Source organism: Myotis daubentonii, chromosome 3 (genome assembly GCF_963259705.1).
Source record: "Myotis daubentonii chromosome 3, mMyoDau2.1, whole genome shotgun sequence".
Classification (NCBI taxonomy): domain Eukaryota; kingdom Metazoa; phylum Chordata; class Mammalia; order Chiroptera; family Vespertilionidae; genus Myotis; species Myotis daubentonii.
The window spans coordinates 53,416,870-53,440,435 of NC_081842.1; the positions used below are offsets into that span (position 1 = coordinate 53,416,870).

Genomic DNA, 23,566 nt, shown 5'->3' on the forward strand with positions numbered 1-23,566 from the left:
TATTTGTCTTTTTGTAACTGGCTTATTTCACTTAGTGTAAAGTCTTCAAGGTTTGTCCACGTTGTAACATCTTACAGAATTTCTTTTTTAAGGCTGAATACTATTGCATTGTATGTATATATTACGTTTTACTTATCCATTCATCTCCTGATGGACACTTGGGTTGCTCCCACATTTTAGCTACTGTGAATAATGCTACTGTGAACATGGGTGTGCAAATATCTCTTCAAGATACTGTTTTCAATTCTTTGGGGCATATATCCAGATGTAGAATTACTCAAATCATGTGGTAATTCTATTTTTAATTTTTTGAGGCATTGTCAAACTGTTTTCCACAGCAGCTGTACTGTTTTACCTCCTGTCAACAGTGCACAAGGGTTCTGATTTCTCCACATTTTTGCCAATACTTGTTTTCTGTTTTTAGATAGTAGCTATCCTAACATGTGTGAGGTGATGTTTCACTGTAGTTTTGATTTGCATTTCCCTAATGATCGGTGATGTTGAGCATCTTTTCATGTGCTCATTAGTCATTCATACTATCCCCTTTGGAGAAATGTCTATTCAAGCCCTTCGCTCATTTTAGAATTGGGTTGTTTTTTGTTGTTGTTGTTGAGTTTTAGGAGTTCTCTATATATTCTGGTTATTAATTCCTTATCAGTTACATGATTTGCAAACATTTTCTCCCATTCTGGGTATTGTCTTTTTACGCTGAGGGTAGTGTCTTTTGATGTACAAAATTTTAAAAATTTTATTAAGTCCAGTTTGCCTATTTTCTTTTGTTGCCTATGCTTTTGATGTCATACCCATGAAGTCATTGCCAAATCCAATGTCATGAAGCTTTTGTGCTGTTTTCTTCTAAGAGTTTTATGTCTTACATTTAGGTCCTTGATCCATTTTGAGTTAATTTCTGTATATGGTGTTAGGTAAAGTCCAACTTTATTCTTTTGCATGTGGATATCCAGTTTCCCCAGCACCATTTCTGAAAAGACTGTCCTTTCCTGCATTGAATGGTCCTTGTAAAAAAAATCATGTGAGGGTTTATTTCTGGGCTCCTCCTCTGATACAAAGCCTTATATCCCTCTCCTGACGCCCCCGCCCCTGCCACTCTCACCTCACACTCCTCTTCCTTACTCAGGCGGCTATAGCCACAGAGGCCCCCTGCTGTAGCCACCAGGTGCACACCCTCCTCGGCTTTGGCGTGGCTACCCCCCCTTCTTCAGATTTCTTCAAGACTTGCTCCCTCACTTCCTTCCAATGTCACCTTCCTGGTGAGGTCTTTCCTTCCCTCTTTAAAACTGAACACACCCTTTGCCACATTCACCCCCATCTTCTTTTCCTGCCTCTCTCTGGGATCATAAGGAAGGCTCGACGGGCCAAGGTGGCATCTCATCGCCATCTGGAAGGATAAACAGGAGTTCCCTGTGATGGATGGAGGTGACATAGCCAGACACTTCCAGTCATCTGACGTGGCTGAAGCCCAGTGCCCTCTTGGAACTCGTGGAAGAAGAGGAGATGAGCTGGGAAAGGAAGGCAGGACCGGAGCAGGAGGGGCCCTGAATGCCTCTGACGCGGCTTTTGTCAAGGATGCCAGATCCATCAGCCGCTTCTCAGACCAGGCCATTCTCAACCCGTCAGCAGACTTGACCATACGACTCTTGTTTGTAACACTTTGTGTCTTGACTTTGTGGACACCTTTCTCTCTATCTTCTCTGCTAGCTCCTCCTGCTGCTTCTCCTGTAACCAGTACAACGCCCTAGGCTTGCTTCTCTCGTCACAGTGTTTCTCAGACATGTGACAAGATGCTCACAGGTAACAAGTGCTGAGTGTCCTTACACCCGGCCTGGAGGTGCTAGAGCACTAACAACAAATGCTGGGAGACTGTGAAACCTTTCTGCCAGGATTAGCCCATCAGCTGTCTCACGGCTGTAATACATTGAGGTGGAGGGGTTGGACAGAGTTGATAGTGTGCTGTGGTATTTTCCACCTGGTCTCAAGTCAAATGAAGTTGGTTTCAAGAGAACTCCTTGGAGAGCTTACCATTTGTGCCCTGGCATCTGAGGCCACAGAATGGCGTGTTCATGTTTGCAAGGCCCAGGAAAGAGGCCAGAGTGGCTCGTCTGGAAGCAGTGCAGGAGAGCTGCCTAGGGGAAGGGCTGTCCTTCTGCCTGGGCAGGACACTGTTGCCTGAACCTGATGTGGATAATGGGAGAGCCCCTGGAATCATCTCAAGGGCACCTGCCCAGTGAAACTCGGAGAGGGTCATGCGACCTGACCAGAGGGCTGGCTCCCGGAGCCTGGCTGAGGGAGAAGATGCACAGTAGGAGGAAGGAAGGGCACGGGAGTCTCCAGGGAAGGGATCTTCTCGGAACCCACAAAAGTGCCCCAGGGAGGGAGGGCCAGCCAGGGCACCACCCTCACAAGACTAGAGTCTTGCTCCCTCATTTGTCAGCCTCTGCATCCAACCCTGGGAGGATCTGAGATTAAGGAGTAAGAGAGGAGGAGCAGCTAGAACATAGTGAGAAAGACAACCTCTGGCCCCGCTGCCTGGCGTCCCACACTCCATCCGGCCTGCGGCAGGGCCGGCTCTAAACTGGATACAAGTTTGAGGGAGGGTTTGGGCTGGAGCTACTTGATGAGCAGACCGAACTGGACTCTTTGTGCCAAAACAAAGGGTCTCTCTATTATCTGAGAATGAGTGGAAACACTGCCTGAAATTTCATCCAGGTGTGGAAAACATAGCTTACAGATGAAGTTTAAAGGGATAGTGACAGAAGGCACTGCCCCTTTACAAAGGGACCAACGCAGCAGGACCGAAAGCTCGTCTCTGAGCGGCAGACAGATGTGGAGCCAGGGGTGCGGTGTGGCCCAGGCAGTGCGGCCTTGGCCTGAGGATGGGGAGGGGCCACCTCGTCTGCAGCCTGCAGACCGAGGGCCGTTTGAACAGCTGGGGCAAAACAACGGTCCCCTTCCCCACAGAGGTGGCTGTCAGGAGCAGGGTGTCAGGCTGCTTAGAGATGAGTGCGGACTCCTGAGGAGGTCTGTCAGGTGAAGGTAGGAAGGTGGGGCTTCCCTCCTGGCGGCCTGAATGCTGAGCCTGAAGCTGTGGGCTATGAGATGACCTCCAGCTTCCTTTGAGAGAAAGCTCTTAGCTGCCAAGCTGCCCACCTAAGTTCACGTGGACCCCCTGACCGAGGTGAGGGGGTTCCCGAGGACACGGGAGCATTGGCTCCATGCTGGCCAGAGGCACGGGGAGAGACCAGGGGTGTGGGGTCCAGGAGTTCCTGAAAGATCCCGGGAAGAGGAAAGGACACTCAGGTGTCTCTTGTGCATCTCAGCTGGAATCTATCCTATTGGAAGTTGATGTCAGCTCCCCCTCAGAGACACGGGGTGCTTGGGCTCAGCTCGAGGGGCATTTGAGGGCCTCGATATGAAAACAAGTCATGTTTTCTTGGTGCCTGTGTGCTGTGTGTGGAAAAGAGAGATGTCTGTGGCACCAGCCCCTCCAGCCTCTGGACTCGAAGGTGGAGTCCCCGGGGAATTCTTTTCTGGAACCCTCTGTGGAAACAGCAGCAGAAACTGCAGGCTTGGCTGTCCTTCTGTACAGGTAGATGGAGCACCTGCCGTGTCATCGGGGCGGGGGGGCGGAGCGGGGGTCGGCGTTCAGAGCCAAGCCTTGTGTGAATCGAGCCTCACACCTGGCTGCTCTGTGCAGACATGATTCTGGGTGTAGCTGCCATTCCTGGTGCCAGGTTGGGCAGAGACTCAAGCATGTTGCTTTTTCAGTAGAGACGCTGGGCAGGGTGGTGGTGGGGTATCCCTGGAGAGGATGGCAGTTTGGGGTGGAAGAGATCTTAGAGGAGGGGTTTTCTCTGCACCATGTTCCCCATCCTGTCCCAACCCCACCTCCACCATCATTGTCTGAATACCGCTAGGCCAGTGATGGCGAACCTTTTGAGCTCGGCATGTCAGCATTTTGAAAAACCCTAACTTAACTCTGGTGCCGTGTCTCATATAGAAATCTTTTGATATTTGCAACCATAGTAAAACAAAGACATATTTTTTATATTTATTTTATATATTTAAATGCCATTTAACAAAGAAAAATCAACCAAAAAAAATGAGTTCGCGTGTCACCTCTGACACGCGTGTCATAGGTTCGCCATCACTGCACTAGGCAGCCCGTGCCATCCCGGATTCTGAAAGTTACTCCTCATTTTGAACCAGATTTGCCTTCTTGGCCCTGGTTCTGTTTTCTGGGCTGCGTAGGACAAGTTGGCTCCCATTTGACACGGCCTTCACCGTTCTCTCCTGAGTCCCTCTGACAGCACATCCCTCTGACACTGAACTGCAGTCCTGGGGTTCGAGTCCTCCGTGTTCAAACCACTTAACGAGACTCAGACTACCCCATAGAGAACCCTCCACGGACATGCTGACCCTCCTTGTGCTTCTGCTCTGCCACTTGTTCAGTACCAGCTGTCTGTGCCCCGGGCAAGCCTGGGCTGAGAGTCGGCCTTCCTCTTATCGCTTCATCCTCCGGCAGCTGTTCCTGTCCCCAGTGAGATGCGTCACTGCTCCCTGCACCACTGAGAAGATCGCTGCCAATTAAATGATGACTGACTGTTTAATTTTCACCTCGTTTGTAGCTCATGCCTATTGTGAAAATATGTGGCATAGACAGATGAATGTGGTAATGCCGCCTGCCTCTGATGTGAGGGCTAACAGAGTGAATGCATGTCAAGTGCCCAGCACCATGGGATGCACAGAAAATGCCCAAAAAACGACATCTGCTTTTATTCAAACCCCCGAGCAGCTGCCCACTGCCCACACAGACCCCTGCCCACCTCTCAGCCTCTTGTCCACAACGTCCTCAGGCCTCTGCTGCCCCTGCCGTGGCTTCTGGCAGCACCCTCTCACCTCTGCCGGAAGTGCCCCATCCACAGGGGCCCCTCTGGCCGTGTCTTCTGCTGTCAGTGCCTTTGAAAGTCTCTCCTGCCCGCCCCACCTTCTGTGCAACCCCCCACCTCCCACGAGGCTTCCTGCAGCAAATACTCCCTGTACTGTGTGCTTACTCACCTGCCTCCTTCCCTAATGTGGCTTTCTGAGAACAGGGGCTTTATTATTTGTTTTTGTGTCTCCAGTACTTAGCACAGAGGCCCACAACATGTTTGCTGAGTGAGCGATACTTTTCTCGTGTGTAATAACACCTGAATTTGCATAGCGCTTTATCATTTCATGGGCTTTTAAAAAAAACAATTCCTTGTTCCATTAACCTGAGCAGGTCCGGACAGGTGGTGATGTCCTTATGACTAACTGTAGCTGGAAAAACCGGGCACCTGTTGAGGGGTGCACCTGAGTGCACAGAGCCTGGTCAGTGGCCAAACTGGCAGCAGAGCCTGGCCCTGGCCACTTACCAACTTGCAGGTTTCAGGGCCTTGGCTTAGAACAGAGGTGGCAAACGGGCAGCCTGCTGGTCACAGGTGGCGGGTGGATGTGCTTTGGCCCTGATATATTTTTTTTTAGAAAACCCAAATAAGTTGCCAACACTTAAAAAGTTAGGAGCTTTTGCACAGAAATCCCAGTTACAAGTATAAAAATCTAAGCATCTGGCAACCCTGGGCTCGCATTCACATGTGGACAACAGCTGGGGGCGGGGGGGTTGAGAGGTGAGACTTGTGCTCCACTCCCGAGAGTCTCCTTCTTATCATGTGACACCCACATGCCTGGCCCCGGCATTGAGTGTGTAACTTCTGCTTAGAGAATGACCCTGCCCGTGGGGATTTAGGGGCTCATGCTGTGTCTATGGCACGTAGTTTGGTGCTTGGTACATCGTCAGTGCCCAGGGATCAGGCCCAGGTGGGCCTGCCGTTGTTGGCAGCCCCAGCCTTAGGCAGGGCCAGGGCCAGCCCCCTGCCTTGGCCCTGGTCCTCGTCCTAGAGGCAGGGGGGGGAAGCAGCTCCTCTCTCCTCCCAGGACAAAGGGGATGCTGGAGCCAAGGAACTGGACAGCCTGAAGAGTGATCGATTGAGAACTGTTCAGCTCAACGTCTGCAAAGGCGAGGAGGTGGAGAAAGCAGTAGAGGTCATCCGCTCGAGCCTGGAGGACCCTGAGAAAGGTAGGGGGCCCCTTGGGGCAGTGGGGTACTGCACGGGCGCCTTTCTAAACACCACCCGCCATTTGTTGGTATCCTGCCAAAAGACTGCTTTCTTTATTTTCAAGCTCTTCTTCCTGCACAGGAGGAGGAAGTGGGTTGAATTAAACACACCGTGCAATCAGGGAATGGGAAATAAAGCCAGAGGTGGTTTCAGAATCTACAGGAGTGATTGAATGGATGTGCTCTGGTTCAGGCCAGTTCAGCCAATGCCCACTGAACGCCTACTCGGAGCCAGGTGGTGGAGCCGAAGTACTGGGAACACAAAGGTGGCCAAGACATAGTTCCTGTACTCGAGGACCTCACAGTTTATTGGGGAGGCAGGGAGTGGGGGCTGACTCAGGTGATTTCTATGTCCTTTCTTGGGGTGAGGTGAGGAAGGGGTCAGTTAGGGCAGACTGTGGTAGAGCGCTGGGAGGGGCATTCCAGGAGGAGGGGAGAGCGTGAATAGTGGTGGGAAGCACACAGGTACGCAGGGGAGGACAAGTCAGGAGTCAGGTCTGGTGGAAGTGGCAGCAGCAAATGAGGTTAGAAGGGAGCGCGCCCAGGGCCTGGGTGCCAGGCAAGGGAGGTGGCCACTCTCTTGAGGGCAGTAGGAGCTACTGAAGGGGATTTCCCTAAGGGGAATGACCTGGTCATACTCATGAAAGCTTTCTCTGGGGGCTGTGGTGACAGCATGGGAATAAGAGTCCCGAACTAGGGCCGTGAGTATTGGGAAAGAGGAGGATCAGTTTCAAGTATTGAGAAGACACAGCTGGCTGGAGTTGGTGACATGCATGTGGAGATGAGGGAGAGACAAGAGGCTTCTATCCTGGACACCTGGTACACCTCACGGAGGAGCAGGTTGAGGGGTGTGGAGATGCTGAAGTGCCCAAGGGACACCCTGGGGGAGTATCTGGGCTGGAGCTCGGGTGTCCAGGGTTGGAGGTGACACTAGGAGTGGGAGAGATGCAAGGAGGACCTGCTGGGGAACATGAGCAATTAGGCGCCAGAGGAGGGGAAGACACGACTGTCAGAGAGGTTGGGTACAGTGCCCCCGAAGCTAAAGGGACAGAAAGTTTGGGGGACAATAGCCAATAGGGGCACATGATGCCACAAGTTTCTGTAACGTAAAGACTCAAGTGTCCTCCCAGTTCAGCCCACGAGGGCCTTGATGGGAGGGGCTCTGTGGTACCACAGCGGGGAGGCACGCCATTCACGTAGAACCCAGTGTGATGGTGCTGCCTGGGGAAGCCAGTTCAGTCTCCTCACTTCATCTGTAACATTCACCTTTGAGCTTCCCAACAGCCCAGGCAGAAAGGCTGTGCCTCAGCTCTCTGCTTCTCCACAGAATGGGCTGGGGACAGCTCTCCTGAGCAGTGACTTCAGTTGCTGGTAGGGGGGACGGAGGGTGGGGTGACCAGGGCCAGAGCCAGGCACTCTGCTGAGCATCATCCGTCAGGGGACATGCTGCCGCCCCAGCGGCACCTCAGAAGGCCCTGTGCTGTGAGGAGCTGTTGCTCTGGCTGCCAGCCTGTCACTGACTCGTCACCGTGTCAGCCCAGTGCCACCCCCACCCCACAGCAGGCCATTCCCAGGCCCCCTGCTCTCTGAGGAGAGGCCTGTGAGTTCCGGAACACCCGTTTAGTAGTTAACAGGCAGACCAGGGCTTCTGTCCCATTAAGAAAAGACAGGAGGGATACATTAGGACCGTGGTTCTCAACCTTCTGGCCCTTTAAATACAGTTCCTCATGTTGTGAGCCAACCATAAAATTATTTTCGTTGCTCCTTCATAATTGTAATGTTGCTACTGTTATGAATCGTAATGTAAATATCTGATATGCAGGATGGTCTCAGGCGACCCCTGTGAAAGGGTCGTTCGACGGCCAAAGGGGTGGCGACCCACAGGTTGAGAACCGCTGCACTAGGATGATTACCAGTCCGAAGGTGCAGCCAGCTCCCCCACCCCACCCTCCCCCGTGGCAAATCCTCCCCTCCCGCCTTCCCTGCAGCTGGGATGTTGAGGAGGGAAACAGCTGCAGTCAGCACCATAAAGCCACTCATCATGGCCTGTGGGTTTGCAGTGACTTAAATGCCCGTGTAAAGGAATCATCCCTGTAGACCTGGACTGAAGCTGTGCCGGGTCTCGGGGCTGCTCAAGGCCCTGGTCCTTGTCCGCTTCCACTCCCTGGGCACTTAGCCTTACCTACAAGGCGGAGTGAATCCAGAGCCACAGGGGGGAGGTGCTCAAACCCCAGCACCACCCCTGAGGCATGGACCTTTTCCTGATGACCCATTTCAGTGAGGGCTGATAAACTCCTCAACCTGACCTCACTGAACCCAAACTGCTTTGGGGGGAGGGGAGAATATTTGAAGGTTTTTAGGTCTGAAAAGAAAAATAAATCTGTTAGATATATAGTTGTGCAGGTCTTCCCCTCCCCCATTCCTCTCCTCCCCTCCCGCTCCCCTTCTCCTACTCCCTCCTTCCCTGCGATCTCCTGCCTCCCTCCCTCCAGGTGCTGTCATCCTGGTAGGTAACAGCTCACTCTCCCCTTTTCCCGGCAATGCTGTCTCTGAACTCCAGGTGGCGCCCTCCCAGAGCTTTCAGACTAGCTTGTGGTTCCTAAAGAGGTGGTGCTTCTGACTCTCCCTCTGCCCAGGCAGGAAGCTCCCAGGAGGCCAGTGGAGGGCACATTTTGATGCGAGTTTGGTGCCCTTCACCCTGGCTCTATGGAACAGTTGCTGCCAAAGCCAGGGGAGCCAGCCTGCGGGGGGTGGGTAAGATGAAGGGGATTGTCTGATTAGAGCTTCGAGCCATCTGCCACCAGCCCCTCTGCTCCCCAGCAGGACTCTGAGGGACTGGGCATCTGGAGCCTGTGACCTCCCTCCCCAGGGAAAGGCCGAGGGGGTGGGCCAGCGGCAGGCTGTGGGCATGTCTGATCTCGAAACCACTTACCTCACCATCAGTGAACATGTACTGAGTGAACACTTGGTGTGTAGTTGGTAGTGTACTGAGCACCAGGAAAGGTTCAGCCTGGCAGGAGGAGTGTGTGGTTGGTGGCCAGCCAAGTGGACGCTGGTGAGGAACGGTTATAGCACTGGAGACATTACACCACGGGCAGGGAAGACCCTAGTATCTGGGACACCCTGGGTCTGGGAGTGAGAAGACTGGATTTACTTGGAGCTTCACCTCTTACTAGAAGTAAGAGGGTTGCATATTCACCTGTGTGGGCCTCACCTTGCCCGTCTGTGAAGTGGGAAAAGTGCTTTGGGAGTCCTCCAGTGCTCATACCTAGATCTGGCTGCTGCAGGAACATTTTTAGCATTTCAACAAAACTCAGCTCTCAGACTGAGGGGTGGCGGGTGCGGGGCTCAGCGGAGCCAGGAAGCAGCTGAGGTGGGAGGGGCCCTGATGTCCGAGGAGTGGCAGGCAGTTCAGAGACAGCAGAATACTTGAAAGGGAGTGGAAGTGGGTGAGAGAAGCCTGGAAAATGCTTCACATACCCCACTAGGGAAGGGAACCTTCGGAGCAGGACGTGACTGAGAGAGGAGACTCGGGCTGTGGCGGTTGGATCGGGATGGAGGTGGAGGAGAGAGACGAAGACAGGCAGACCTGGGAGAAGCTTCCCAGTAATACAGGACCCAAACTACGCCGTGGAAACAGGATAGCAGACGCCGATTCTCGTGACATGAGAGGAAGCCAGTAACAGCACAGGGTTAAGCATGGGGGCTGTGTCCTCACACAGACTGGGTCCAGATTCCATCCTGTCCACTCGTTATCTGGGTGACATTGAGCAGATGCTTCACCTCTCTGAGCCTCAGTTGCCTCACTCAGATAATTTAATATCTACCTTATAGGTCGGTTGTGAGGGTCAGGTGAATTAGTAGATGCAAAATGTTTAGTTCAGGGCCTGGCAGCTGTCCTTTTGATCTTTATCAGTAATGTTAACAGTACTCATCAGATGGGGGAGAAATGAAGAAGCCAGAGGAGTCAACCATTAAAGTGAAACTATTAACAAGGAGGAGGGGCAGGGCTGGGCAGCTGGGAATTTAATATGTTGGTGTGGTTAGGGTAAGTGCCTGTCAGGAGGAGGGGACTGGGGTTAGGAGAGAGCCTTGACCGCCGAGGGGTGCATGGGACCCTCCACATGGAGGTGTGATGGGGCTGCTGTGATGGGGCTGCCGCAGGAACACAGCTGTCACCAGACCAGCAGGAATGTCATGAGGCCTCCAGAGAGCTCCTGGGTCCACACACTGTCCTGCTTATCACCCAGGCACAGTGTGCCTTCACAGGCCAACTTCCAGTAAACCTTTTTGGGTATCAGTGTCAGATGTCATTGATGTTAGATGGAAGAAAGATTACTTTAGGTTGTGTGATACTGCCCCATATGAATCGAACACAAAGCAGCTGGAAAATTCCATGAACATAAAGAAAATGAGGCTGCCTGAGCACTGAGTGTAGTTTTTAAAAACATGAATTTTTTTATTGATTTCAGAGAAGAAGAGAGAGAGAGATAGAAACATCAATGATGAAAGAGAATCACTGATCAGCTGCCTTCTGCATGACCCCCACTGGGGATCAAGCCTGCGACCTGGGCATGTGCCTTGACCGGGAATCAAATCGGGACCTCCTGGTTCATAGGTCAATGTTCAACCTAAGACACACTGGCCGGGCAGCAGTGCATATAGTTTGAGGAAAAGTGGTCTAGGACAGGACATTGGGGACACGTGTATGTTAGCGGGGCAGGTAGAAGAAAGGTGGCAGGGAGGCTGGAGGAGACACTTGGATATTATTAACGCCGAGGGAGGAGTGAGTGTCAGGCACCATCAGTAGCACTCATGTGGTGGAGAAGCTGAGAGTGGAGACAAGGGGCGTCATTGGCATGTGGCATCCTTGATAACCAGAGCAGCCAGTAGTAGGGCTGGGACCCAGAATGGCAGGGAAATGGGAACCTGGGAGGGTAGCTTGTGTTCTCAGAAGACTGGCCTCGGAGGGGAGGGGAGCAGAGAATAGCACGAGGGAGTAGCATGGTAAAGAGAAGGTCCTTTAGGATATGGAGACATGGTATTTGTGTTCACCTCTCCAACATTTATTAAGCACCTAATGTGTACGACGTTGAAGGGAAGGAGACAGGGACCATGGAAGAGTGGAAGTTGCAAAAGCGAGAGAGGATTGATGGCTTACCATTAGGAAGGTGGAGAGTGAAGCATCAGCCTTGGCCAGGGCGGAGAGAGGCCTCCTGGGAAGAGGAGGGGAGGGGACGGCGGAATCTGCAGGGCTGGGGGAGGGGAGGGGAGGAGAGGGGACAGCAGCTGTGGGGGGTTGTCCTGGCTGAGTCATTGCAAGGTCCTTGGTAAGACCTGAGAGCCAGGCTTTAGCTTTCGGCGAGTGGGAGTGAGAACTTCATGAGGACTTTGTTAACCAGCAATTTCCTTTCCCTAATAAATGTCCTTAATTTCCCATAATTGAAGGAGAAGGCACCAGAGGTCAGCTGATGAAGCGTTAATTTGGGTAGCACGGAAGGGAGCAGCCAGAGACCAATTACTCTGTCATTTACACAAATTCCATGATGAACTCAGAAAGCAGGCGGGCCAGAGTTCCCACAGGCACGGGGCGGGACTGACACGCTTCCCTGAGACTGAACTCTGAGGGTTTCCACAACAGAGAGGCAGGGCCTGAGATCATGTGGTATTTTTCCTTCATTTGTGGATAACAAAGACCATTATAAACTTATGAACAAAAATAGATACAGAGGCAGAGCAGCCTCAAACAGACTGTCAAACTACAGCGGGAAGGCCGGGGAGGGTTGGGGGGCAGGAGGGGAGGGTAAGAGATCAACCGAAGGACTTGTATGCATGCATATAAGCATAACCAATGGACATAAGACACTGCGGGGTAGGGGAGGCCAGGGGATTGTCAAGGGCGGGGGGAAAAAAGGAGACATATGTAATGCTCTTTGTAATACTTTAAGCAATAAAACAATTTTAAAAAATAAAAAATAAAAAATAAATAAATTTAAAAAAAGAGGCAGGGCCTGTTCTGTCCTGAGGCTCCAGCGCATCCAGTCCTTGCACCCCAAAAAACAGAACTCAGAGAGGGTGTGCAAAACGTGACTGCCTCCTCACTGCCACCTCCCAGTTAGGCTCTGCCTCTAACGTACCGGGCACACTGCAGCCAGTCCTTTCCCCAGGGGTCCGTATCTCTGTTTCTGAAATAAGATATCAGACGACGTGACCTCCAAGGAGCCTCCTAGCACCAGCGGTCTATGCCTAGAAAAGCCAGCTGTCCCATTGCTGGTTTTACTGGAAATAGCCAGCGCACGTATCCTGGATGAGCGTCCATTTGCTCCGACCCTGTACCTGTGGGGCCACACAAGGCTGAGGGTGTTCTCTACCTGCACAGGCCAGGTGTACACGCCTGGGGTATTGAGGAACAGGTTACCGGCTCACCGTGGCCTGCCACATGATAACCAGCACCAGTGCATGGTTCAGAGAAGGGAGGTCAGAGCATGGCGTCATTGCTAGCTGGGTCTCAGGGTGAAGCAGGATGGAGGCCCAACCCGAGATCAAGGCTTGACCGAGCCTCTTACTGGCTGTGTGACATTGGGCGCTGGGTCCCCTCCCTGGTCTTCCAGAGAGGCTTGGCCTGGAAGACTCCTGAGGTTCCCCTGGCTTCTGGCAAGAGGGGAAGTTCAGAGGCAGGGATGACTACACAGCGCCCCGTGCAGAGTGTGGGGTGAGACTGGCTGGAATAGAGTGGAAGTGTGTGAGGTGAGGTGGGACTCCAGGCCGGGGCACCGGCAGGGCTGGGTCATGATGGGCCCAGAGACTCAGTGAAGGCAGAAGAAATATAAGGATTGGTGGCAGATCTAAGGGAGGGTTACAGCCAGCACTGTCTCCTGTTTTCCTTGGTGACTCTAGAAGGTGTCCCGAGAGCCTTGGGCACAAAGCTGGCAAGTCCTGGGGGAAGGATGGGAGTGAGGAGGGGAACGGGCTGCAGGCTGATGGGTGATCTAGCCCATGTGGTGACCTCCGTTCTGTTCCCTCCCAACCAGGTATGTGGGGCCTGGTCAACAACGCGGGCATCTCGACGTTCGGGGAGGTGGAGTTCACCAGCATGGAGACTTACAAGCAGGTGGCGGAAGTGAACCTCTGGGGCACAGTGCGGGTGACAAAATCCTTTCTCCCCCTCATCCGAAGGGCCAAAGGTGAGCTGGAAAGGGACCTTCCTCATGACCCCTGGACCTGCCCCACCTTTTCATCTTTGCTCAGAATGGGAATAGGTCCCAGCAGATCCAACATCCCCCAGGGGCCGTGTGGGGGCCTGTGGCTGGTGTTGAGCGGAGGTGGTGTGGCCTGGCAGGCGGAAAGGGATGTGTGGTTTTTCAGAAAATAGAGCCTTCTCTGCAGCAAATCCCACTCTGGGAACCTAATCTGGAGGAACAGCCACCCTTGTGTACAGACCACATGCCCAAACCATGTTAGGAGCCAATGTAAGTAAACCACCTAGAAGCCAGGGATTCACATGTCCTCCCTAGAAGAACAGACAATTATGGCAAAAAGGGGAAGATCCATGTGATCTACCCTGCGGGCCCAGCAACGACAGGATGAACCCAGAGAGCGCTGTGGGGTTTTAGGAGAAGACCGCAGCCCTTCAGTGACTTCCAGTTTAGAGGTTTGTGAAAGGAGCCTCCCACAGTGCCCAGGATGGGGCTGTGCCTTCTCCTGGGCGCACACCCAGGGTGAGTGGGTCCCAGGTCTGCCCGGGCTGTCTGTCTGGATGGGCTCTGCCTCTTCCATGCCCCCAGGGCTGGGAGAAGCTGTGGTCTGACCCACCTAGCTGGGCCTGTGGGAGAGCCTTCTGTGGTCATCATTCTCTTCTCAGTGCCCGAGGCTCTGCCCACATGTCCCAGTCCTGAAGTCAGGTCCAGAACCCTGCTCCTGCCCCTGCCTCTGCTGCCCCTGCCCCTGCCCCTCCCTGCTTGCCAACAGAGCACTGCCAGGTAATAGCATTTGGGGGGGAAATACAATGGGAGAACGTGGGAGGTGAGACACAGCTTAGTTGTGTTTTGTGCGTTTTACTGTGCCCTCCTGGTATACAGCTCTGCTTCTCACTCATTTCTCCTCCTCTGTCCTGCCCAGCACAGCTGGCTGCTGGGAAAGTGTCAGGGATGTTGATACTGATGTGTGGGTGGGAGCTGGCCTTGACGCTGAATGAGAAGGCCCTCAGACCTTGTGTGGTGCAAGCTGGGCCCCAGCCTGGCAGGCAGATAAAATAAGTATGAGAGGCCAGGAGGCCAGGTTCTAGCCAGGTTTCTGGAAACATGCCAGGCCCCAGGCCCTCTGCCACCATCATCCCCTCACCCCCCAGGCCATACCCCTGAGCAGTGCTTGCTGTCTTCCTCTGTAGGCCGTGTGGTCAACATCAGCAGCATGCTGGGCCGCATGGCCAACCCGGCCCGCTCCCCGTACTGCATCACCAAGTTCGGGGTGGAGGCTTTCTCCGACTGCCTGCGCTACGAGATGCACCCTCTGGGTGTGAAGGTCTGTGTGGTGGAACCCGGCAACTTCATCGCTGCCACCAGCCTCTACAGCGCTGAGGGCATCCAGGCCACCGCCAATAAGATGTGGGATGAGCTGCCCGAGGTGGTGCGCAAGGACTACGGCAAGAAGTACTTTGATGAGAAGGTTGCCGCCATGGAGACCTACTGCAACAGTGGCTCCACCGACACGACCCCCGTCATCGACGCTATCACCCACGCCCTGACCGCCGCCAACCCCTACACCCGCTACCATCCCATGGACTACTACTGGTGGCTGCGAATGCAGATCATGACCCACTTGCCTGGAGCGATCTCCGACAGGATCTACATACACTGAAGAGTTTCTAGCTGGCCTCTGTCGGGAGCCCTGGTGGGTGGGAGGGAAAAGAAGGAGGGAGGGAGGAAGGAAGGAGCTTATGTAGTCACCTCTTCATTACTCACTTGTGGATTGTCCACCATCCCAGGAGGACCCACTACCAGTTTTAGTATCAACCGAAACGGGTAGCCCAGCCCGACTCGGGTGCACAGTGAGTGGCTTGGGCCTCTTCCATTGGGTGCGGAGTGGTGGGCAGGGCCCCTAAACTTCAGGGCAAACATGGTGCCTTGTCTTTCTGGAGTTGATTTCATACAAAGATTTGGGGGAAATACCTTTGTATTAAAAATAGATTTATTATAAAACATAATCCTAATCTTTTACATTTTAAGCCAAAATCCTGTTCAAAAAATGTATCTCATTTGATCCTTAAGCCAGTCTCAGGAATAAGGGGACAGATTCTTTTCTTTTGTACACAAAGAATTTGCAGCCCAGAGAGGATACATGCATAATCCTCTTACTGCTTGTGGATGGTCCAGGTCACATGTTCCTGTCACTGCTGTAGAACTGCTTCACATTCTGTGTTCCAGGGTGCTCTGGGTCCAGCTCTGTGACCTCGCCTGAGCCTCATGTGCCCATGGTGCACCTTTCTGCATGTCCATGGTGCCAGTGTGTGTGGCCAAAGTTCAGAACTGACTGTGGAGGGGGTGGGAGGTTGTGGAGATTTACATTTGAGATTTCTCCAACCTCTTTTAAGACTTGGGACAGACTAAGTGAGAGGTACTCTTTGGCTAAGAGGGCGGTTTCTGGTTTGGGTCTGATTAGTTTTGCCTGGAGTAGAACCCCTGAGGCATCCTGAGCAGGAGCTATGGTGCAAAGGCCAGGCACTGTGGCACCCTCCCCCCCAGGGTGGGGCAAGTCTCTGTCTATCTCATGTGGTGTTCACACTCACACATTCTGCGCGCGCACACACACACACACACACACACACACACACACACACACACACACCTATTCTGTAGGGCTCAGGGTGGCCTTCATTGATGGCTTGCCTTCCTACTGTGGCCTTATCTTTTTTTTAAGGAAGAATTTATTGATTTTTAGAGAGAGAGGAAGGGAGAGGGGGAGAGAGAAACATTGATGTAAGAGCGCAACATCGATTGGCTGCCTCCTGCATGCTCCCTAACAGGGATTGAGCCCACAACCCGGGCATGTGCCCTTGACCAGGAATCGAACCCAAACCTCCTGGTGCATGTGATGCCTCCCAACCAACTGAGCCACACAGGCGAGGGCTGTGGCCTTATTTTTAATTCAGAAGTCAGGTCACTGATAGGCTGTCATCATTTCTTGGAGTTGGGTTTGAAGGCTTCCCTCCTTGAAATTTCCCAGGGCCTGGATGTCCGGACCTAAACCAGGCACTATCCTCCTCCAGGTGGCTGCAGGCCTCGGACAGGGTCCTGGGTGTCAAGCCTCGCCAGTCCCAGCACTGCGCTTCCGTCCTCCCTGGAAGGGCCATGCCGGCCTCGAGAGGGCGCCCTGCACCCGCAGCCAGAACACCCTGTGCTCACGGCTGGGAGCTTCCACTCAAGCCTGAGGTCTCTCAAAGGGTTTGTGATCCCCACTGGCACAAAGACACAAGGTCCTTTAGAAACAGCTCCCGCGGCTCTGTAGCTAGCTGGCTTCAATGTGGAGCTGATGCTAGGAGAAGGCAGAAGGACCTCGGCAGCTGGGACTGACCGCGGGGCTCAGGCAGTGCCAAGGAAAAGCAGATCCCACAGTGAGCAAATTCACCCTGCCTGTGTCCCTTTGCCTCCTGTCTTCAGTCAGGGGTGCCCTGTCCCAGCTCCCTTCTGCAAGGTGAGGCCGAGAGGCCTGCAGGGATGACGGTGAGGGCAGGCAGATCTGAAATGCCGTAGAGCCCAGAGAGGGACATGTGATGGCCATCATGTTTACATAACAATAAGATCTTTTTGTCTCACAGAGCTTGCCTTTCAGAATTGCATTTTCACATCTTTTATTTTCATGCTTAATTTTTTAAAAATATATTTTTATTGACTTCAGTTAGGAAGGGAGAAGGAGAGATAGAAACATCAATGATGAGAGAGAATCATTGATCGGCTGCCTCCTGCACACCCCCTACTGGGGATTGAGCCTGCAACCCATGCATGTGCCCTTCACTGGAATCGAACCCGGGACCCTTCAGTCCACAGGCCAATGTTCTGTCCACTGAGCCAAACCAGCTAGGGCTCGTGCTTAATTTTATTAAAGGAAAAGGAATGCATGGATAGCTAGGATCTAGCAGGTGGGGGAGAAGGTCTCACGCTCAGAGCTGGGGTCAGCAGTAACGTGAACACTGGAGAAGCTGCATCCAAGTCTGCTGGGGTCTCCAGGAGAAAGCTAGAACTGCTGGGCTGGCCTGCAAGCTGCCTGAGTTTTAATTTTTGTCCCTGTGATTGAAAACCCCAGAGAACCTCCCCTCCAGATAACCTCAGTACTAATTAAAACCTCACATTTACCATTCACGTTCTGGCAGCTTAGTGCCTACTGAGGTGCAGAGTTTTGATTCTCACAAGAGCCGGCTGAAGTGGGCAGAACAGAGGTGGTGGTTCTCAACAGAAGAAGTGATTTATTTAGTGTCACCGTCCCCGGAGTGCTGCTGTCCACCATCACTGACCCTGCGGCCCCAACAGCCCTGGGAACTGGGTGGGTCAGGGTCAGCAAGCACCCAGGCCCTCACTGATTGTCTGCAGAGAGCTGCCCCTTCCTATGCTGCTGAGGGGAGAGACGAAACCTTCCAAAGGCTGCCACCGGCTCTCACTGTCCAGTCCTACTGTCCAGGCGCTGCCTTGGAGAGGAGCACTGTCTCCAGCATCCACCCCTTGGAAGGATTCCCTGGGTCAGTGAGGCTTGATGTTTCTCCCACTGTCTCTGGCCAGTAGGACTAGCCTGGGCGCCTTGACGGACACTCCCGTCTCCCAGTCAGCAGGTCCCTGGGCCAGGGACCAAGCATTCATGATCTCATTTGATCTTCCTCAGGGCCTGTGAGACTGGAGAGCATCCAGTACCCTCTGCCGGTCCTGCTGTGCACCCCTGTGGTGTGACCTTCAGCCAGTGGCTCTCAGTCCAGGGCCTCAATTGGTGCCTCAGGCAAGAGGAGGGAAAGCAAGTAGACAAAGCCTCTAACTGTGGGAGGGGCCTCGGGCGAGGCTCAGCTTGCACCCTAGACTTTGCCCAGTAGTACCTCTGTCCGTGGGTCCCATGGCCTGCTGTCAGCCTGCACTGACCTCCTGACAATGCCTTGTTACAGAGCGCATGTGCTTGACAGTCCACCCTGGGCCAAGAGGCACTGTGAGCAGGTGACAGGCTGCCTGGCCCTGCCGGCCACAAGCTGCTTGGGCTGTGCCCCTGCTGCCCACAGCAGGGGGCCTGCCAAAGATTCCCCCCTTGTGTGGCCTGCTCGCTTCCTGTATTTCAAACAGGGTCCAGCTCTGCAAACCTGGCGCAGGTGCGGGCGTGAGCAAGCAGAGCCCCCCCCCCCCGCACCCCCACCCCCACCCACCCAGCTCAGGTGACACCAGGCTCAGGCTGCCAGGTAACAACCAGGGACATCTGTATAGTTGAGCACATTACACAGCCAGTTCACCCCTTCCTCTCCCCCGATTCTCACAGCAGCCCTGGGAGGTAGGTAAGGTGGAACCAGAATCTCATTTTATACCAAAGGAAACGGACAACTCTAAGTCTCTCACCAAGTGAGGGATAGAGCTGGGCGGCCAAGCCAGATCTAACCTGCAGCCTGGAGCTAGTGATGCATGAAAAGCAGGGCAGATGGTACCAGGATCTAAAATAAGAAGGGGAGAACACCTCCGTTATGTAACAGTGGGAGAAGTCGGTGAGCACGTGTGCAGGAACAACCACAGAGTGCTGCCACATGAGCCGGCTCCTGCTCCCCTCCTCTCTCAGGGCTCTGGGTGCCACTCCTTAGGAGAGAATGTGCTGGAGGCTCCCACCAGCGGCCCTCCTATAGGAGCTCTGCCTTGACTGGGCTAACACTGCCCCTGTCAGGGGCATTTCTGAGGGCTTTAGGGACCCTGAAACCCAAAGCTTGGACAGAGATTCTGGAACTGCCCCCAAAGGGCTTGAGGGTTAATGAGCCCAGGGCTCAAGAATCCCCAGGTGAGGAGATGGAACAAGGAGGGCTGTGGGGCCGAGTGCTCTGGTGGAGACGAAACCAACCAACCCTGAGCATCATAAGGCCTCCCTGGTGTTTACAGGCACCGAAGACGGTGGTTTCTGAGTGGTGGCTTCAGAGGTAGAGTGAGCACCAGGGACTAGGGCTGGGAGAGGCTGCCAGGACTCCTCCTCCTCGCCCCCCTCCTCTCCCCCCCCCCCACCCCGCCCCGCCAGAACCTCAGAGAAGGAAGGAGGGAACTCAGCCTCCTGGGAGATGGCCAGGCTCTGAAGCCTCCAGGAACCAAGAACTCATTACTTCCTCAGGTGCCATTTCCTTGGTGGGGGGGAATTTATCCAAAGACTGAGCTGAAATCTACCACCTCTACCAACCCTTTTGGCACTTGGCTATGACTGGGACCCACACAGAACAATTTAAATACTCTCAACGAGTCCACTGGGTATTTTGGAAATGGCCAAGTCAGGTCAAGAATCCAGGTCCCTCATGCGACAAGGTTTCCATACTCCTCACTGTCTGAACAGAAGGTTTCAGCTGTGGTCATCGCAGCCCTCATTCTTGATGATTCACGCCAGGCCGAGTGGCCCGCTGAGTCCCCTCACGCAGCCAAGAACTTGGAGAGGTTTTAATGCACGCAGGGAGCTGCTGACGATCCTCACATGTACGTGCCCTTCTCAACTAACCGCATGTGCTTACTACTTACCTCTCATCTGATCCTCATAAACAGCTTATGAGTTAGGCAGGACCGTGTTCCCATTTCACAGATGAGGAAACTAAGTCTCAGGGAGGTCAAGCACCTTGCTCAAGGTCAAAGAAAGTGGGAGAGCCAAGACAGAAACCCAGGCCTTCCCCAGGACCCCTTTCTTTCTCCCCAGCTGATCTCAGTCTCCCTATCAGGGACCTAGAGCTGGGCTGGACTCTGCTCAGTCAGAGGCTGGCCACGTAGCCTGTGAAGTGTGGGGAGCATGGAACTCAGCTTTGTCCTGGCCCACAGTTTTGCAGAGAGCAGCACGAAGGGAGGCTGAGCCTTTCCTGTACCGCACAGCAAGTGTGTCCGCTGTGTCTGTGGGATCTTCCAGTGGCCTGGGCGCTGATGGAGGCTTGAGGTGGAGCGTGCAGGGTCAGGAAGTAGTCTCAGGACTGCGGCTGAGAACCATCCTGGCCTCGGCATCGGTGGACATGTACTAGAGCTGAGAGTGTAAATGGGGAATAACCTTAGGGGGTGCTGGTCCCCGAAACACCGTGTGCTGCTCTCTCAGTGAGACTTAATTACTCTATAAAATGTGAGGCTGCTTCCACTCATCAAATTATAGATGAGCTTAATTACAGCTCCCCGAGTAACCACACTGGGCTCCTTCCGAAATAGCAGTGGGCTGGCCGCTCTTCTCAATTTCAGCTGCAGTCAACTCCCACCCCACACCCACCTCAGCCCCCTTTCAGGAGGAACTGCCCATCCTCTCCCCCTCTCCCCCCACCCCCCTTCCCTCCCACCCCCTCACCCCCAGTCAGTGCTACTTAAATTGTGCTCTCAGACAGCGAGAGCTGACTTGGGGGACAGCACTGGGCACTCTCTCTCCTCTCCTGGCCACTGCCTGGCTGGGACCACACTCAGCCAGTGAGCTTCTGCTGGGCCATGGCCATGTGTTCTGTCATTAGGTTGTTTACTCTGCTGGGGTTTCTCTCTCTCTCTTCTTATGTTGTGTTCCTGCCAAAGGTTTTGATTCAATGTGTGAACAAAGGTATACAAAGTGGTGCGGGACCTGCCATAAGGAACAAAGAGCATGGTGCTGAATGGAAAACACATGCTTTATGGAGACTCAAGGGCACCTTGAAGGAAACAGGGTAAAGAACAGCAGGCCACTAGGAACTGATGAAAGTTCCATGACGCTATGAAGGGCACCGTAAACTTCCCTGCAGACTGGCAGGAATGACAGACTTGTTCAGTGGAAGAAACTGGAGGAGGCACGATGTGATTTCAGGGGGCTTTGACACGAATGGAGGAGCGACTGCTGATAATGCAAGTGCCCTTAGTGTTCCCACATCCTCAGTGGCAGACGAAGCCACTGTGGGTGGGTGAGTAGAAGCAGCATGATCCCATCCCTGTTGTTTAGTGCTCAGGTACTTGGCTCCCAGCTGCCCAGCTGGCCTGGACAAGCCAGAGGCTTGTGGCAGACACTGCTGCAGGTCTCTGATATCCATCCTTTCCTTCTACGGGAATATATCCACCAATGTATGGCTGGGCACATGGCTGTCCACAATAAAGACTGCATTTCCCAGCTTCCCTGCAGCTAAAGGTGACCTATGTGACCATGTTCTGGCCAACGGCATATAAGTAGACATGGTAGTACAACCTTCAGGAAGGTTCCTTAAGAGATAGCTATAAGCACCCTTTGGGTCCTTTATTCCTTCATTCTACTGCCTGGAACTTGAATGCTGCCATTGTGGACCATGAGGTCAAGGTCATGTATGGGCATTACAAGATAGTGTCTGGATACCAGACACTGGGGAACTACTTTCTACTCTTGATCACCCATCTAGATTTTATGTGAGAAGAAATAAACTTGTCTTTTCTGTATTATCACTATTTTGGAATTATTTCTTTGCAGGCAACTAAATCCTAACTAATATAGGCCCCAGCTGGACAGAAGATGGGAAAGACATTGTATACACATAGGGGCAGGAAGCCACATTTGATACTAGTCATAAGCATTTATTGAGCACTTCCTACGTGCCAGTAAGTGCATTATCTCATTTGATCTTCCCAGTAATACTATGAGGCAAGATTTATAATCCCAATTTTATAGATGATTAAACCGAGGCTTAGGTTTAATACCTTGGCTAGTCAGCCACAAAGTGATAGGATTCAGAACCGACTCTCTCTGACTGCTGAGTGCAAGCACTGACTTTCTCAGGCAATGAGCAGGGTCCCTACGAAGCTGGCCACAGCGTCCCTGACCTCACCTGGGCCACTGGGGGCTGTGGTTCAACTTAGATGGAACGGAGAGATTCAGAGGCTGTGACTATACTGAAATTGACCATATTCAGGCTGAGACCCTGGGCAACCCAAAGTGTAGTCCTTATCCTCCAAAAAATATTCTTAGCCTTGAAATATTTTTCAAATCTAGTTCCTCTACCTAATGAAGATATCCCCTCAAGAACATCCCCAGGGAGATCATCTGCTGTTGATTAAATGTCCCCCAAATTCAGATGTCCAAACTAACCCTCAAAAATGATGGTATTTTAAAAATATATTTTTTGGCATTTTTATTGATTTTCAGAAAGAAGAGAGATGGAGAGAGGGACAGAAACATCAATGATGAGAGAGAATCATTGATTAGCTGCGTCCTGCATGCCCCCTACTGGGGATCAAGCCTGCAACTCAGGCATGTGCCCTGACTGGGAATCAAACCATGACCGCCTGGTTCATAGGTCGATGCCCAATCACTGAGTCAGGCCAGCCGGGCCAAAAGTTATAGTATTTTTGGTGCTTAAGTCATGAGAGTATAGCCCTCGGGAATGGGATTAGTGCCTCATAAAAGAGGCTCCAGAGTGCTCCCCAGCCCCTTCCGCCATGTGAAAGGTGCCAGTTATGAACCAAAGAGAGGGTCCTCACTGGACCATACTGGCACTTTGATCTTGGACTTCCCAGCCTCCAGAACTATGAGAAATACATTTCTGTTGCTTATAAGCCACCGTGTGTGTTGTATCTTGTTACAGGCCAAGATAAAGCACCAGCTCCTATTTAGTAGCTAAGAGGACTCAAGACTCCTCCTCTTCCACCTCCTTCTCCTCTCCCCTTTCCTTTCTCTCTTCCTCTCCTCACCCCCCCCCCCACCCTCCTCTTCTGAGGATCATAGAGGTTGTGCCAGAGGCCCCTTAAATAGCATGGCCTCCCCCAAAGGGGCTTTGGTTTATCTTCAAAGATTTCCATGGAGGATCAACCTCAAAATGTCCAAGACACAAAGGATTCCACTAGGTCGTTGGGAAGCCTTGGTGTTACTCACCTTTCTGCTACCAAGTTCCCTTGTCACTTGGGCAAGTCCCTTCTCCTCTCTGGGCCTCAACTTAAAATAATAGTAATGATAACAATAACCATCCCTCAGTTTTCTACTGTGACTCAGCACAACATGTTCTAAGTGCATTACATACTATTACTCTTCTCATTTTACAGATGGAGAACCTGAGACACAGAGGTTTTTAAGTGGCCCAAGGTCATGCACTACAAAGTGAAAACGAGAACAATAAACTTGAAAGAGGACCCCAAGCTTGTGCCCAGTATCAGTCTCTTGTTTAAATGACATCCTACGCAGAGTCTCAATGCAGTAAAGATCAAAGTGGGAGTCTTGAGTGGAATGGGGGTAGCCTAAGCCTCACCGCTGGGCCTCCCCTGCACTACC

At 52.8% G+C, this 23,566-nt stretch overlaps 1 protein-coding gene across 4 annotated transcripts in view; it reads left to right on the forward strand.

Annotated features, from left to right (window-relative positions):
* Positions 1 to 15,353, forward strand: part of BDH1 (3-hydroxybutyrate dehydrogenase 1) — a 33,907-nt gene extending 18,554 nt beyond the window's left edge. For all 4 annotated transcript variants that reach the window (XM_059687454.1, XM_059687452.1, XM_059687455.1 and 1 more), the window contains exons 5-7: positions 5,971 to 6,112; positions 13,183 to 13,335; positions 14,538 to 15,353. In XM_059687454.1, coding sequence (XP_059543437.1) covers positions 5,971 to 6,112; positions 13,183 to 13,335; positions 14,538 to 15,007 — 765 coding nt within the window. In that variant the 3' untranslated portion in view covers positions 15,008 to 15,353. The remainder of the gene's footprint in view (positions 1 to 5,970; positions 6,113 to 13,182; positions 13,336 to 14,537) is intronic.
* The last annotated feature ends 8,213 nt before the right edge of the window (positions 15,354 to 23,566 follow it).